We start from the raw sequence: 17,723 nt of genomic DNA on the forward strand, positions 1-17,723 counted from the left end.
AGATAAATGAGATTCGCGCAAAGCAATTATGCAACTGAAGTTAATTTGTTTTGTTTGATTTTAGGCGGCAAAAACTTTCACCATATAGAAGAGACTTACTTGATCGATTAGGGCACATAAAATGATTAGCAATAATGACTTCACAGCTAAATGACTGCACCGAACCAACGTAAAACATCATCTGATGTGCAAATAATCATCTTTTTTTGCTTTTTAGATTAAAACAAACTGGGATAGAGTGCTACTCAAAGACCTTATCTATTTGCGCAAACTATAATCGGATAATTTGGCAGAACTTGCATTTGTAAAGAGTCGAAATCATGCTTGTCCAACAGACACGGGTATTATAATAACCGGGTTAACATATGATGTACTGTTGTAAACGCTATCTTAAATTTTACATTTTTTATTATACAAAAATCGTATTAGTTTTTGGGCCGGCCTATAGACCTGCAGCCCAATCACCCCCTCCTTAATTAGCCATAACATAAACGCAATAATTTAGCCCGATTTCCGAAAACATTTTGTTATATTTTTTAAATATGTTGAGTGGCTGCCGGGACAAGCTTTCCACAATGCTTAAGCTAAATAAACAGATAATTAAATCCGTTTGGCGCGTTTAACTCCTTAGATTTCAGCTGCATCTTCGTGCGCATTTGGCTGGGTTTAAGTTACATGACGCCATGTAGGCACGATTAAAAAATAGTACATGATTTAAAAAAGGTCTTCAAATAAAATTATGATTTTAATTGAAAATCGTTAAATAAGATTTATCTGCTATCCGTCACGAAACGAACTTCGTTTTTTAGTTTCAGCTATGAACGGCAATATTTATTAATAATAAACTATAGTATAATGCACTTTTATGTACTTCTTTTTTGTTTAAATTACATAAAAAGCTCAAAACATAAGACAACTTTTTATGTCACGTGTACCGCACCCCACGCGTACCTGACTATCACTATTCGCCGTGTTGCAAAAAACACACTTGTTTTTATTACGTTATTATGACTACTAGTTAAACCGAGTTTGTTTCATTCAATAAAATTAAGGGTATCAGGTGCAAAAACATGCAACCATTAAGTTGATAAAATAAATATCACTAAAAATGTGCCCTAAATAACTAGCACTACCGGTATACGTAAAGTTTCCAACCGAATCAATCTCAAACATGCACATTGGTTTGTGTTGCCGGAAAATTATTGAAACAACAGCTTTTCGTTTACTCTCTGTTTAACCTAGCGATATGTCATTCTTTGTTTTGTGTTTGAATTATTACTGGCACTTTTGCGATGTTTAAAGTTCAATGGTTAAGGCTAATGATTGTAGGGCGATTATTTTGACCTAAAAATGAGAAATTTTGACCTGAAAAATCGAAATTATGACAAACTTTGACCTAAAAATATATTTTTTTGACTAAATTTTGACCTATTAAAAATGCTTTGATGTAAACACCATGTAAGTACTGCATTAGTGTCTTGGCATTGTCAACCACGCGTTTTTGATGTTTTCGTGACTGTGAATCGAACGCAAATCAGTTTTTTCGGGTTTTTCCAAAATAAGACGCTGGTTATTTTAGAAAAATGTTATGTAAACCAGTTAAAATCTATGTAAAAATAATTGCAGAACATTAACAAAGACTGAGCATATTATCAAAATAGAAAATGGGAAAATTGCAAATGACAAGCGAAGACAGCAAAAACTGGTCAATTCATTTGTCCAAATAAGAGATAAATAACTATAAAAAGCAAAAAAGTACAGTTAAAAATGTCGTTGAGTAAAATTCAAAACTAAATTTGCTGAATAAAATTTCAACTGAACGACGATTTTAAAAATCTGACATTAGTTTTTTTGATTTTGTAAACAATTTATGTGCATTGTTATTCAATTTTGATTTGTAATAATTGATAATCGCCCTTCTAATAAGATGTTCAATTAAACAAATAATTATAGAAGTTGTTCACGGAAACAATTTTGGCTATTGAAAGCATGATCAAATGGAGTTCGACATATTATTTTCTCTAGGGATATAATATCAGACCTTAAAAAGGTTTTGTAAAATAGAGAAGTCTTGGCGATCCACTTATCCTCCCTGAACTTTTTAAGCTTGAAGTGAACAAAAAAGAAATAAGAGAGTGAAGTTAATAAAGCCTTTTTTTTTAATATGAGGCATGTCTTCGTATTGCTTTCGCAGTTTTAAATATTTTGGAAAACTCTTGCTGGGAACTAATCGCTACAAATCTAACCATATAAACTACTTCAATTAAACAGCAACCCAACTGTGGGTCGCGACAGGTTGAGAAACACTGATTTAAACAGTTGAACAAAATACGACTTTGAAGGATTAGCCGATTAAAGTAAAATAGGTTAAACCTACATTCTCTTATCAGAAAGCTTGGTAGCTTTGCTGATTTTGTTATCGCTTTACAACGTAGTATGTTAGGTTTAAACATTTGTCAGTGTTTGAAGTGGTCTGTTTAAAATACAAATTTGAACGCTTGCTTTGCCCCGATTTACATGACGAATGCAATGATGCTGATAGTAGCTTTTCGTTTTTGCTATAGCAGTTAGTATTATGAATGTAGTCGTTGTTGAATAAAGAAAATTTAAGAGACAACATTATTGCAATTGATGAAATTTCAGTAAATGTCCAAATATCAGAAAAGTTAAAGGCATAAAGAAGATGCAGTGCTTTATATATTTCTTTAGAAAATAGAAACCAGAAAATAGGATTAAAATAATTTAAGAAAAATACATTCTCTTTAAACATATTAAGTATTTATTTTAACCAGATTCAAATAATCCTATCTTTATACCTAACGTTATCTTTTGCCTCTTCCATTAACTTAATGCATTTTAAAAGCAACTCTTTATGGCCTAGGTTTTCAATTAGTTGCGTTCGATTTGGACTAAAACATTTGACAAAAGTTATTGTTGTAAGCTCTTGGTTTGTAGCCTACATGTGTTTTAATCACGCAATATGTGTGCAGTAGATTGTGTGAAATGCTATAAGCAGTTTAAATTGACCTGTGGCCCTAATTTGATTTTAAATTTTTGGCGATTTGCTTTGTTTTGAATTATTTAGTTACCTACAGTTTTAACAAAGTAGTAATTTAACTCGGGAACATGACTGATTTTGTGTCATCTCCGCAATCGGTCGTGACAACAGCAAATGGATTTGCCGCCGACATATCAGATACACCTGTTGAAAAGTCTAATCTGGGGATTGTTGACATCGTCGTTGTCATCGCTTACATCGTTTTAACGTTTGCACTTGGCATATGGGTACGTGTTGTAACAGTATATATTTATTTTTCCATAGCAAAGAAGTTATTTATCAACAGTTCAATCCATACAAGCTCGTAGTGATCAACGATAACGGCACACAAAATGTAGTACACATGTTGCCGTGAAAATCCTGAATAGGCCGACTGAATTAAATCTTTTATTTTTTTCGAGTAACACATTATTTGTGCCGTTATCGTTGGCCAGTACGACTCCAGAAGGACTTGTTCATAGATTAAACACATCATGTATATAAATGCTTAGTTGCTCATACGGGCTGTTAATTCCCTTCAAATGATGTAGTATGTACGAAAAGGGTGCTGCAATAGGAAACGGTGTTATGATTGTTTCTCGACCAGCTGCCCATTCGGTAAAAAGCCGTTGTTGTTCCATTCTTGCCTTGCTCGCACGAAAATCCTGATTAGTCCAACTGATTTCAGTAAGGATTTGTGGAGGCATAATGTGTCGTGACAGAGAGCAGTGGCGTAGCCAGCCGAAAAATTTGGAGGGCAAAAGTTTTGAACTCTTTTGTTTAACTTTTGCCATTGTCTGCCGTATCGATCACAAATAAATATGCTAGCAAACCGTTTCGAGCAGAAACTGACTGAGTTTTAACGTAATACTCACAGGCCATTAGTAAAACCACATTAAAGTTATAGCAAACGTACATCCTGTGTGACGTTTTTTTGGGGGGGCTGGACGCAACTATATTATAGGCTAATATTTTTTACAACTTAATCAAACCCTCATATGTCATCCATTTAGTCACATCTCCGCTACTGCGAAACAAAAAGGGTTTTAAACTATTAAAACGCATTGTATGAATGTATTAAATTCATTGCTTCATTAATAAAATCTAATAATTAAACCAGCCAAGTAACGATTTAGACGGTAAAATCAATGACGTTGGTTTGAAAACCTGTTTTTTTATTAACTAATAATAATAAAAAGAAGATATTGTTTTAAACTGTGATGGTGGAACATCGAGAAGTTTTGAGACTAACTTCTCCAAATACTGATTGTCGAATCACGACTCATTTTAGTGAACAAGGATTCGAGTAAAGTATTTGACTAGAGTGTACACTGTACACCACTGCGAAAAATGAGTAAGAAAAATGTAATATTTAAAAGTTAAAAAAGGGGTAAATTTGATTTTTTGTATTTTTGTTGACTAATGACCATGGGCTATGGCATAGTGCTTCTCATAGTGGGGCGCGTGCTTTCCAACGGTGGGGCCAACACACACAACTTTAGAGAGGCATGTATGTTTTTGTATATAGCAACAAGACAAAAAATCGCTGATATAGCGTATATGTAGGCCTACTGTATTGTCATTTGAACATTAAAACAGAAACTCGTGGACATGCACTGTTAACAGAAATTGTTGTGTAGTTTACCAATAGAATAGAGCAGGGATGTTCAACCAGCGGCTCATTTCGGCCCGTCTGATGTTTACGTGCGGCCGACCACTTATTCTCACTTTCAATATCATTTATTTAAAACAATGCTTCAACTAACATCGAAACGTGTAGAACGCGCGGTATTTGATGCAGGCATAATCTTATATATTTTTTAAAAAATCTCATATATTTTTTTATAATCGAATCCAATGTCGCATTTTAATATTCATGGAACACTTGTTCACCCATCATAGTTAAGCAACATGTGTGTTTTTCTAAATATGTGTTTTTGCGGTCCTGTTAAGAAAACATATAAGCCCAAAAGGTGTCGTACCTTGGCATGATGCGGCACGTAAACTCAATTCGCGCGGTTACGCCGAGATTTACTTGCATATTTGCGCACGAGTTTGGGCCTACTCCTGAGAGCGAGTGTTTATAAGTTAAGTTGTTTTACGACGTCACGATATGACGTAACTCATGACGTCACCCCTTTAATGCAAGAGGTTTTGCAGCCCAGTGAACTTTTTAAAATGGCAATGCGGCTTATTCTGCTAAAAGGTTGATCATTCCTGGAATAGAGAAACGTGGAAAATCCTCATTGTGTGACAATGCCCCACGTCTTATTCTATCTCATAGGTTATATGAAAAGACTTTGCTCTGTTCCGTGGATGTATTATTACTGGATTTTTCACATGGTACAACAGTAGATTTCGTATAACTTTGTCACATCATTGCTGAAAAGTTTTATGTTTATCTCAAACAAAAATACTAAATACAACCCCTGCCCGGTTGTGTGTGTGCCGTTATCGTTTGTCAATAAACCTTTAGGATAGGAATCTAAGTTGCTGGCCGCAGGATCTAATGACGTGTTGAAATGCGCAACACATGTCGAATTGTGTTTTTAAAGCACTTTTACTGTGGAAGAACGCAGTGATTTGACCGAATAATTTTACTTTTTGTAGACGGACCTTTATTAAAATTATATCTGAGTAGCCCTGATTTTATTAAAGCTAGTTGAGTACCCTCCCTCGAGTTAACGGACAGTTGTCCATATGTGTGTATAATTTATTTAGAAATCCTGGATTTGGTAAGTGCCCAATTAAATATGTGATCTGTTTTCATAGTTAACTAAACAGCTGGGCGGCTAAATAAGATGTTGCGATGGGAGGTTGGAAAGGTGTCAAACTTAAATAGCTCTGAGGGTCAAATGAAAGCATGTAGATTATTTCAAGGACCACAGTCATAAAAGGCTTTCACAAAATACGTATTGATGATTCTGTCGTAACTCATATTATGACAATTTATATCGCTACATGTGATGCCTGATTTTATTTAGTGGTTATATTTGTATGCCGGGTCAGCTGTACCAAATTTTCTCATAGGCCACCGGCCCCCGGCGGCTGCGTGTTTAGGACATTTGAGCACTTACACGTCCTAAATCAGGTATCACCAGAGTACAGAACGCGGCCGGATCCAGTCAGTCGGTTTAGTTCTTCCGGTCCTGCGTCATATTCCAAAATGATCGTTAAGCACGGTTATTAATACTTAATTAACCGAAATATTTGTTGAATACAAATCTAAGCTAAGTTTTAATGAAACCTTGAACTAAACGATAACCCTCATAAAGTATAAATTTTGATAATATTGTGTGTCGTTATATCATTTTGTAATAAATCAAACAAGGTGAGTATACAAAGTTATAAATTCGATTGCGATCGCCCATCCTATGAGTTATCCGGTCCACTATGATAAACGTTTGGTGAGCAATGGCCTAGCCCTATATCACCTTTATAGTGTCAACATCTTCTCATGGCCGGATTAAGGGTACTGTAGGCCTAAAGCTATTTACCAGGGAAGGGCCTAATTTTGCAAACCAAGCTACAAAAAGAAGTAAAAACACATACATAAAAAATTGCGTTAACGAAAAATTTCCTCGCTCCTAACCGAAAGCGGTTTTTAAAGAACGTTTTTACCTCAACGCCAAACGCGTCTAGTGTGAACCAAACTTATGAATGATGATGTCATCGACATTCAAACCTCTAACAACATCACTATCTATTCTTGAAAGGGACTCCAGTCATGAGACCGAAATAAGGAAAACATCAACGTCGAAAAAAAAACACACTTCTAAATAAGACAAAAACACTAAACAACACTTTACCTAACGTCAAACCTCACCCCTAAGTATACATCACTAACTCCCCTAATAATTTGAACCCCTAGGCCTACCCATTTTCTAACCCCGCCCATTACCCACCAATAACCCCAAACATGGCCAAAAATCCAATGCAAACACGGCGCCTTAATGGTTTCTGTCAAACTAGGACGTCCAAACGTCGACATTAAAACGGCCCATGCCAGACCTAACACATCACTTGATCGACCCATACCCTCTCCCTACAGCTTCAAGTGTTATTTTGACAATATAGGCAATATTACGATGAAGTTATGACGTATTTTGACAGATGTAGGTCTTATTCAGACGATTTCGATCTTATTTTATACTGGGCAGTAATCTGCGTATTTGTCTTTATTATGTCATTGGTCTTAATACTATGGTTTTATAGATTTTTTTGCTTTAGGTATTGTTGCTTTTTAGGTTTTATTGTGTGTTTCCTTTGAAAGTGATAGCACAGAACGTAGAAAGTTCTTAACTCGTTTACAGCATAAAGGAAACGATTTATTTATTTACTCACACACAAGGCACATATTGACTCAACTCAGTCATTCGTTTTTAAGCAAAATCTGTACTGCACCGGTACTGGATCTGTATCTCTATCAGCCTTACAAAAATTTAACCCTAAAAAATTGGGGGACGAATTTTCCAGGGCCTAAGGCTATAGCCTTATTAGCCTATTGGTTAATCCAGGCCTGCATCTTCTTATATATCTGTAGGCATCGTGCGGTCAAAGTCGAGACACAGTAAAAAAATACTTCCTTGCCGGAAAAAGTATGACCTGGATTCCGGTCGGGGCATCTTTATTTGCGTCGAATATCGGGAGCGGTCATTTCATTGGTTTAGCGGGGGCTGGAGCGGCTAGTGGAATTGCAATAGGCTCTTTCGAATGGATTGCCCCATACCAAATCATTCAGCTAGGTTGGCTATTTCTACCCATCTATGCATCGTGTAAAGTAAGTTGCACATATATATTTATTCATATATGTACGTTTGTTAAATTACACTTTGTTTTATCAGAATAAACCCTATAACCATGTAGCCTTTGCCGTTTTCTTATTTTAACGTAAGTCTGTTTTTTTGTGCTAATTATTGTAATTTCACTTTTTCTATCCGTGGTTAGACTGCCCAGTGACCCTCATTTTTAATAATGGAAAACGCAGTCTAAACGACTTTATGAATCTTGGATTAACATGCACTTAACTGATAACTTAAAAGTGTATGTTACAGCAGAAGTTTTTGATGCAATTAGTTCTAAAGCCAAAACATATTTTTATTGTTTAAAAAATTGATGAATATAACTAGTATTTATTATCCAACAATATTTGTTTTAAACGGTAATTACATTACGCAATTATTAGATATTGTTTTAATTTTAGTCCTACCGAAAAGTCTCCTGCACCGTTTGGCAAAATTATGCTGCTTGATTTTCTAGCAACTGCTATATATGATTGGCACTTTTCAGGTGTATACAATGCCGGAATATCTCAACCTACGCTTTGGTGGCGCTCGACTGCGAGTTACGCTTTCTGTGATTTCTCTTGCTCTATATGTACTTACCAAGATCGCCGTTGATCTTTATGCTGGGGCGCTCTTTATTCAGCAAGCGTTTAACATCAACCTATATTTGGCGATTGGTAATTTTTTTACATTTATGTGGGCCGTTTTCTGCAGCGACATTATGTTTAATATTTTAGTTTCACTTCTGGTGATCACAGCAATCTACACAGTGTTGGGCGGACTTAAAGCGGTTATATACACGGATACATTACAAACCATCATCATGCTTGCTGGCGGAATACTACTTATGGTCATTAGTAAGTTTTGTTCATAAAATGTAATCTTTATTTTGGGAGAACTGTTGCTGTCGCGCCTGGTAAGGTCGACGACAAAATTTTACATTGTCACTTTAGCTATTATAGGCTGATATTGTTTTTTATTGTTATTTGAACTCCTTTTTTCGTATCCCTGGCTTTATTGCTTAAAGCTGTTACTTTTAATTTAAACCCCACTTATATTGAGTGTTATAATGATTTAAGAAGATAATTTGACTAAAGTTCAAGTAGGTCACTTTTAAAGAATATATTGACTTAAAAGTAATTACTCCGGCCAAAGCTTTGGTTTCAAAAACTGAGCAGTTGTCACATATTGAACAGGTTTTATCAAAGTGGAAGGGTACGAGAATTTAAAGACGAAATATATGACAGCTATTCCGCAAAGTACGGTTAACACAATTAAGGCTGGCAACACGACCACCTGCGGATTTCCACGAAATGATTCTTTTCATCTCTTTCGCGACCCATTGACATCAGACATTCCGTGGCCAGGAATGATCTTAGGAATATATTTCCTCGGCTCTTGGTATTGGTGCACTGACCAGGTGGGTAAGACAGCAGTCTGATAAATGCTTTTTAAATTGTTTTTATTATCATGGAGTTGGTTGACATATTTTCAATGAGTCTCTGTTACAGTGCTCCGCAAACTTTTTTTCACTTGCGGCACACTAACAGAGAAGAAATAATTCGTTGGCAGACCCACAAAATATATGTTAATCGATGATAGACCACCTAAGCAAATATTTAAGACAACCAAGAGCAAAAATGGCGTTTCATTATTAAATGTGCCCAAAGCGCCAAACAATTAACCTGCCCCAAAGCGCCAAACAATTAACCTGTTTTCCTTTATAATAGGTCCAACGGCCTTTAAAATATATCTTTACCAGGTCAATAGTTACAAATTGTACTACCTTACAATATCGGATTACAGGGTATTATGAAACAGGCAGTCAAATTTAATTAATACAGTGCGAACCGAGGAGATAATAATGCACGAGATTTGTCAATAATTTTACAATAATATTTCGCGGGTTTCAATAAAATAATGTAGATCAACGCTAGGGGGTCTGTACGAATGTTCGAGGGGGTCCGCAAGTCCGAGACACGGATGCAACAATTTTTGCAAATTTTGTGCAAAGAATGTGCCAAAAATTTGCGCACATTTTAAAATGGTTTGGCGGGCCAATTTGATGCATCTTCTTCTAACTGTTTTCCTCTTACTGTTCTTCCTTTAACTCTACTTCTCTACCTGTTGTTCTCTAAATCTTCTCCTCTAGCTCCTGTCCTCTAAATATGCTCCTCGAACTCTTCGTTGTTGAATCTTCTTCTCTAACTCTTTCCGCAACTTTTCTTCCAACTCTTATCTTCGACTTTTCCTAACTTTGTTCCTTTAATGTTACTTCTTCCACTAAACTCTCCTTTTAAGTATTTTAAGTCAACTCACTTTCTCCCCCTTTCTATTGTTCTCGCTCCTGTTTCTTCTTCACCCCCTCTTGCTGCTTGAGGAATTCCATCATGTGCTTGTCTATTTTTTGCTATGAAATTCGCAGAGGTGGTCGCAGCTTGAATTTTACTAAAGTTTAAGCAAGTGTAAACTGGGAAAAAGGCGCACAATAAAAAGAAACAAGCGAGCAAAATATGAAGTTGCAACGATGCCCTGAAGTAATTTTAAACGCCTGCAATATTTACTTGATTATATTATATTTTCTAGATTATTATTTAGATTATTATATAAAAAATGTAGATCTTTCTAAATTTATTTTCTTGTAATTCTAGATGTTTACTGTTTACAAAAAATGGCAACTATGGCGCAAGTTCTTAATTTTTAGTTCCTTACTGTAAATTGGATATTTCTATACTGTACTAGTTATTTGTGTTGATTATAGTCGTATTAAGTTTATAATTTTTAGAAAGTTATTAATATTATGTTTGTTGCTTGTTTAGTCATTTATTGATAAAATTGAAATGAAGCTGAAATTTAGATGTGCATGATTATATCCAAGTCAGTCCTAGTTCCCTTCAAGTTGGTAGGCTACGTAAACGTTTTGTGGTTATTCTTCCTTGTCGCTAATGTAAAAAACAAAATGCCATTTGATTAAGAACATTGTCATCGGTTTATGCTAAATTGTGAAAACAATAGTTATGTAATGAAATATGGTAATGTTCTTCTTTCGTAGCTGTGTAAGACGACATAATGAGATTTTCGTATTTTGATTTTTTTTTTCGAAGTCTAGGCACAAGCGAGCGGGTCTCGTTCCAACTAGAAAAACACCAATGCAACGGTTTATATAGGCCAGGCTACGCAGGTCGCGTATAGTTGCAGCCACGACCGTTACTTACAACCATTGTTTTATAGTTTAGATGCGCTAAACCTCTGGTAGTTTGGCTCGTTGAAAAAAATTTGAAGTTTGACTTGAAAGTTCCGGCAATCGAAAGAATAACATCGGTTGAAAAAATACTTATTAAGCAAAGTCCTTAACGTTTATTAAGAAGTTCCCTTAAAAATGCAAGTGAAACTCCTCCAGGGGCATCGCGGTACACAAATTGCAAAGCAGTGCTCTAGTCTAGTATTTGTTTTTTTGGGCAGCAAGTAGTGCAATAAAACTGCATTTTCTTAAACAGACTTCACTTCATTTAATAGGTCTTTTTGTGTGTAAGGTTCATACCATGTATCCGAAGTTTTGGTGACAAACTATAAGTTTTATTCTTTTTATTTTAGGTAATCGTACAAAGAGCCCTGGCAGCCAAATCACTCACACATGCTAAATCCGCATGTATACTTGCCGGATCATTGAAGATTTTGCCTATGTACATGATTGTAATGACAGGTAGCCCAAACATAAACTATTTACTTAAAAAACGATGCCAAAAGTCTTTATTACGGATGTCTTAAACGATTCATAGGAATGATAAGTCGTGTCTTCTTCCCCAACGAAGTTGCTTGTGCCGATCCGACTGAATGTGAAATGATTTGTGGTAATCGTCAAGGTTGTTCCAACATCGCTTACCCAAAACTCGTCTTGGAAATGTTGCCAACTGGTATACTGATTTAGATAGTTGCAGTAAAACTATTTACATCAAAAATATATATATTTATACCTAATATTACTTTTTTATTGTATTCTTTTGCAGGTTTGCGTGGTGTAATGATAGCTGCTATGCTGTCAGCTCTTATGAGCTCTCTAACATCAATATTTAACAGCGCGAGCACAATTTTTACAATCGACGTCTGGAAACGCATTCGCAAAGGCTCATCGGAGAAAGAGATGCTTATTGTGGGGAAGTAAGTAAAAACTCTGCATTTTTAACTACGATCATTATATCAGGTTTTTTTTTTAAGGTTTGGTTTGGGTGACCGCTAAGTAGTTTTAAGAGACCGCAAGTGTTTCATTTAAATACCAAAAAGTTGCAAGTCCAAAAGTTGGGAAACCGCTGGAGAAATTTGGGGGACCGTTTCGGTCCCCCAAAACACCTTAAATAAACATTGAATTTATGATTATGTTTGGCGAAACGCACTCCTTTTATATACGTAATTTAGAATGAAGGCGTTTTAGTCACTTACAATAGGACATCTAAGCTTCGTGAATTTCAGCTTATATTATCTGAGATCATTCGAAACTTGTGATAATTTTCCTGCAATTATTCCAACACAGCTCAACAAAGTTCCTATTGATGGTCGCTCAATTTTTTGACTAGCTTAGACCAACTGTAACATAGCCTGTTGTGGAAGTGGCTAGGTTCCTCACACGCTGCCTCTAAGGTATAACACCGATCGGCGATCGCGGTCGAAGTCTCCCGAAACATTTAAAAACTCTAACGAATTAGTTTATTTAAGTAAACCCATCACCAACAGTTAAAAGCCTGTGAAAACAAAATGCTCGTTAACACAACACAAAACTAAAAGATGCCACAATAAATAATTCAACTGAAAAACGTAGCACGAAAGCAAAAAAAAACACATAAAGGTTTGCCTAACTAAACTGTAAAACAACCATGAATTCATAATAAACAGGTCACTTATATGTTAACTACTATATAATTAAATGACAACATACGGAGTTAGAGACAGTTTCAGACAGGGTCGGGTCAGGCTCGCAGCACTTAAGACTTTGGTGCCCTATATGCGTTAGCCAAAGAATAAACAAAATACACCTCACAAGATATATCCATAAAATTTTCAAAATTATAGGGAGTTTAAAGGTGATACTTGAGAAAGCAAATAAGCAAAATTTATTTTAACCGGGCAACTATTGAGCTACGAGCCGTCTGATCAACTCGGATTATTTTATTAGGGAAGCATTGATAATTTTACTATGGAAAATTTTGAGGTGCCCCCCATTTATTGGTGTCCTAAGCACTTGCTTACTTCGCTTAATGGTTAATCTAGTCCTGGTTTCAGGCGGATGTCAGCCATAAGACGGAAATAAGAACAAAATCAACGTCGGAATAATAAACGGTTCGGAATAAGACAAAAATGGGAAAAAAACCTGTCGACATAGTTTCTAAATGGCCAGAATCAGGCCAGTGCCACATTTTACGTAAGCCAAAACCCAAGCCCTAAGTACATCACTAACTAACCTAGGAATTGTAAGACTAACCCAATTTCTAACCCGTACCATTACCCCTCACTAACCCTCAGGGACAAACTTACAGTTTCAGGCGGTATTTTGGCCATTTATGCCTTATCCCAGATTTAGGTCTTATTCAGACCGTTTAAATCATTGTTTCCCAATTTGAGCTCAATATTATTTCATATTGCCCCCTTATCTTGCTTTACAGCAGGGGTTCTTAACCTTTTTTCTCTTATTACCCATTTCTGTACAGATCAAAGTCGCATTACCCAAAATCTCATTTTATCAAAATTGCTAATTTACTGTACTAAACAAAATAAGGCTAGCTCGTCTTAACACTAACTAAATGTACACTTAGCTATACTGTACAACTCACTCAGAATACCTTAAAACTCACTCAGAATACCTTAAAAAATAAACACTAATAGTAACGCAGCCACCAAGCTTGCTTATAAAACAGCTGTAACAGATTATAAACAAAGTTAGGCTAGCGGATACAAGAAAAATCTTACTATTACGTCACGTAAAAGTAAAATACGTAAAACCGGCGACAAAAATAATTTTACTAGACGAAACAATTCTGAAAATGATAAAATATCACTGTGCTTGTTTGGTGGTTTTGAAATGACTCAAAAAATCCAAAAAAGTTTAAGTAATAAAGCAACTTTACCACTTACAGCTATGACATTGTTTGTTACATCCATAATTCTAAATATTCTGAATCAGCTAATTACACACCTGCTATCCTGAAATTACCCATGTGGATATTTACCTATAGGTTTAAGAACCGCTGCTTTACTGTAAAGTATTATATTAATAGTTGTCTAACATCACATAGTCTTTACTTTCGTTTCGATAAGCTGTCAGTCAAATTTTTGGTTGTCTCACATACATTCACTATAGGAATTTTACATGAGCATGTGTATAAATTAAACAAAATTAAGACGTAGGAGCCTATTAAAAAATAAGGCAAGTTTAGATAACAGAACATTTAATTTACATACAACAATGATTGCGTTAAGGGTTAAACACTTGTGCAAACTAATTTGCGCTACTACGCAAACTACTTTGCGCTACTATTAAAATATCTAACGATTTAACATATTGTTTCATAATGCAACCCAGTTTGGTCGTTAGCTCAACATAAAAGATTACAAGGTTTAGTCATTACCAGGAAAAATTCAACTTTCTGCACCAAGACTTTAAATCAGCGGTCGGCAACTTTTTCTAGTCGCGGGCACCAACCAAACTCTCTGCGGGCCGCAAAAAATGTTAACTAATAATTGTGTTATTAAAATGTTAGAACTTAGAACAACTGTCAATCAGGCGGGCCTCGGATTTTTTTCATCCATACTACTATGAAAAGTGTAATAAAGGTATTTAGAGGAAACGCGATAAACTTTATAGATATTGTGTAGTTCAGTGTTTGTTAATGTTTTTAAGTCCGGGCGCACCTGGCGAGCGAAGCGAGCGCGATTTGTGGGGGTGTATACCGGCATTTCTTTGAAATTTCCTGCTAGTTTTTATTACATTGCCGAAAAAAAATCAGAAACTGTTAAAAAATATATGTCTAATGTATATCGGATCGCAGAGTAACAGTTTGTGTTCTCGTGGTGATCAGCATTCTTTGGATACCTGTCATACTTTCGTCTGCCGGTGGTCAGCTTTTCATTTACCTACAATCAATTCAATCAGCACTGGGACCTCCAATATTTGTATTGTATATTCTGGGGATTTTGTGGCCCAGAATTAATGAGACAGTAAGTATTAATTTATTATAATGCGGTTCTTTCTTCTTTTTTGCTAACAAAAAATAGATGTCGTCTTATTTCAAATTAACCTATTTGGGGGTATATTTTATTTGTGGTAATAAATTGTCCAATAAAACATTTTTTTTTCAACGTTTAATTATGGTTCCCGACCCAAAACTTAGTCGTCGTTTGATTTGATTCGGGTGAGCAATGCGTAGACATGACCCATTTTAGTTAAATTCGAATTGATAACAGCTATTGTCTAATTTGTATGTTGTCCGCTTTAAACTTACAACAAGTTTATTGAGAGTATGGGCTCGTCAAAAATTAATATTTGGGTCTCCGCCAAAAAGGTTGATAATACTGCTTTAAGGAAAATGTAAACTGGTATATGACTTCGTATTTGATATATTTTTCTACAGTAATTTAAAAGAGTGCACAATTAGAAGCTAACGCTTTTGGAAAAGCTTATGTTGCAATACCAAATTTTATACTTTTCATTTTCGGGAAAGTCTGATAGACAATACCGTTGGGTTAACTGTGTGCTTAGAAAGCCACGGTTTAAAATGACGTAGTTTTAAGACTAAAACATGTAATTGTTTATTCCAGGGTGCATTTTGGGGACTTGTTAGCGGATTTACTGTAGGCGTTATTCGGCTAGTTCTCGACTTTTCCTATTCAGCTCCAAGTTGCGACGAAGAAGAAACACGACCTTGGATCATATACAGGCAAGCCTTATCTTAGCTGATTGCGAGACATGGTGTTAACTTTACTTGTCACAAATAAGATTGCTTTGATGAAAATAGATAGATAGTCAAACATTGATTTTTTGTCAGTTGCTTTGGAAACTGTGTTCTATTTAATTTCTTCATTATGACAATCTAAATAAAATAATGTGATGGAGTGCACATAGAGGTGTACAATTTAGCCTAACAACGGTTTGCGACAATTTTATTTACATTTTTAAGGGCATATATGATGTTTTTTATAGCCTTTATAGAGTAAAACATTTTGTTTCAATTGTAATTTACTAAACCTTTATTCTGACCATAAGATGTCAAATTAAGAAAGGACCACAAAATAATTGCATTTACCATTTGTTATAAAATATACACAATGGTTTAAATTTAAATTGAAATGTTCGACCTACGATTACTTTTCAACTGAAACTATAACTAACGATATACCTGCTTTAGAGTCAATTATCTTTATGTGGCTCCTATTGTCTTTATCATATCTTCTGTAACCACAATAGCTATCAGCTATGCAACAGAACCGCTGCCAAATAAACAGGTATGGGTTTTTAAAGATTTTATCAGGCCTAGTGAAATTTAAAGGCTTGCCATTTTTTGTTTCAAGTTGGCTGGCACGACGTGGCTTACTAAAAATCAAAAGAGAAAAACAGACATCGAACGTGAAGAGGAAAACAAGCAGCTGGGTAGGATTGATGTAGTGTTCTATACAAGAATAAAAAAATTGCATATAAATTAGAAGTATTGAAAGTAGCAGCTTAGGTCTTTTTAAATGGTAAATTTAATTTAGACAATTTTCTTATTTTTGCAGTGTAAGTTTAGTCAAGCTATTCCAGATCAGTGGTTCGCAACATTTTTCTTTTCGATTTCCTCAACATTTTCTCAACAGTGTGTTTCAAAAAATAAGCATTACGGTTTAAGGCAGGGGTGTCAAACAAGTGGGCCGCGGTACGCGAGACCTTTTTAAAAAATAATTTTTTTTTGGCAAGAGCTTAAATTGTCTTCCACGTTTTGTGCCAACGAAACCTTCTCAGTTTTAGGTTTGTACACTGACAAACCCGTGAACTCTCAACGCATCAAACACAAGCATTCATACCACGTTTGGATATTTATCATTGTCTTAACTGGGTGGATTTGCCGATTAACACTATTTAAAGTTTTAAAAACAAGAAAAAACATCAAACTATAGTCAATATAGTTATGCGATGCGAAGTCAATCCAGTTATGCGATGCGAAAATGCCAAGACCAGAGTCACTATACAGTGCATCAATTATTAGCTATACGTAAACCATCAAATATTAGCTATAGGTAAAAAAAAAGGAAATTTAGTCTTGTTGCATACAGATTAACCCCTTTGGTTAAAACTAACTTCGATTGGTAATCCAACATAAAGTGATTTAATTATGATATATCATCTACACTCTGAGGAAGTTGACCAGGAAACGTTTCTGCGACCACATTTACTTTTAGGATGCAGTTCGAAGTCTTAAACTTCGCAAAAAAAAATCTTAAACTTTTGACCGGTTGAAGTGCCGTACCACTGTTTAAACATGGTAAAATACACAATTTTCATGCTGATATTTAAACCAAACTCACATATTGAACGCCTAAATCAGTTTGCACATTTACCAAAATTAATCATATTTTTCTTTTCCAGATAAAATTCTTTTGAAAGAAGTAGTGAATTCACAAGAACACGTTGGGGAATTAAAGGACAACGAACTGGAAAACACATACAAAACAACAGGTGCCAATATTATGGTTGAAACACAATAAAAAAATAAAAGCAATTACTTTTAAATTGACAAATAAACCGTATTCTCAAAATATAGTTTGCGATTCCCTTATTTCATTTCCAAATAAAGATTATTATTTAAAAATAAATGTTTTATGTATAGCATATGTTGCCGTTTTCTTAATTTCTTCTTTTAATTCTAATGACTAAATAAAGG

The 17,723-nt window shown here is 35.1% G+C and overlaps 1 protein-coding gene across 1 annotated transcript; it reads left to right on the plus strand.

Annotated features, from left to right (window-relative positions):
- Positions 1 to 3,186: 3,186 nt before the first annotated feature.
- Positions 3,187 to 17,547, plus strand: LOC146148496 (sodium/myo-inositol cotransporter 2-like). Its single transcript, XM_083388045.1, has 13 exons — positions 3,187 to 3,285; positions 7,581 to 7,817; positions 8,327 to 8,498; positions 8,559 to 8,678; positions 9,018 to 9,241; positions 11,416 to 11,524; positions 11,601 to 11,735; positions 11,829 to 11,979; positions 14,859 to 15,027; positions 15,628 to 15,746; positions 16,215 to 16,311; positions 16,378 to 16,456; positions 17,429 to 17,547. The coding sequence occupies exons 2-13, from the start codon at positions 7,638 to 7,640 to the stop codon at positions 17,545 to 17,547; spliced, it is 1,674 nt and encodes a 557-aa protein (XP_083244171.1). The 5' UTR covers positions 3,187 to 3,285; positions 7,581 to 7,637.
- Positions 17,548 to 17,723: the final 176 nt, after the last annotated feature.

This window comes from Ascidiella aspersa, chromosome 4, assembly GCF_963924565.1.
Source record: "Ascidiella aspersa chromosome 4, kaAscAspe10.2, whole genome shotgun sequence".
NCBI lineage: Eukaryota > Metazoa > Chordata > Ascidiacea > Phlebobranchia > Ascidiidae > Ascidiella > Ascidiella aspersa.

Coding starts and splice junctions, on each gene's coding strand:
- LOC146148496 (XM_083388045.1), top strand. CDS start 7,638: ATGACCTGGATTCCGGTCGGGGCATCTTTATTTGCGTCGAATATCGGG. Junction 9,242..11,415: donor GGTATTGGTGCACTGACCAG/GTGGGTAAGACA, acceptor TTTTTATTTTAG/GTAATCGTACAAAGAGCCCT. Junction 11,525..11,600: donor GTACATGATTGTAATGACAG/GTAGCCCAAACA, acceptor AACGATTCATAG/GAATGATAAGTCGTGTCTTC.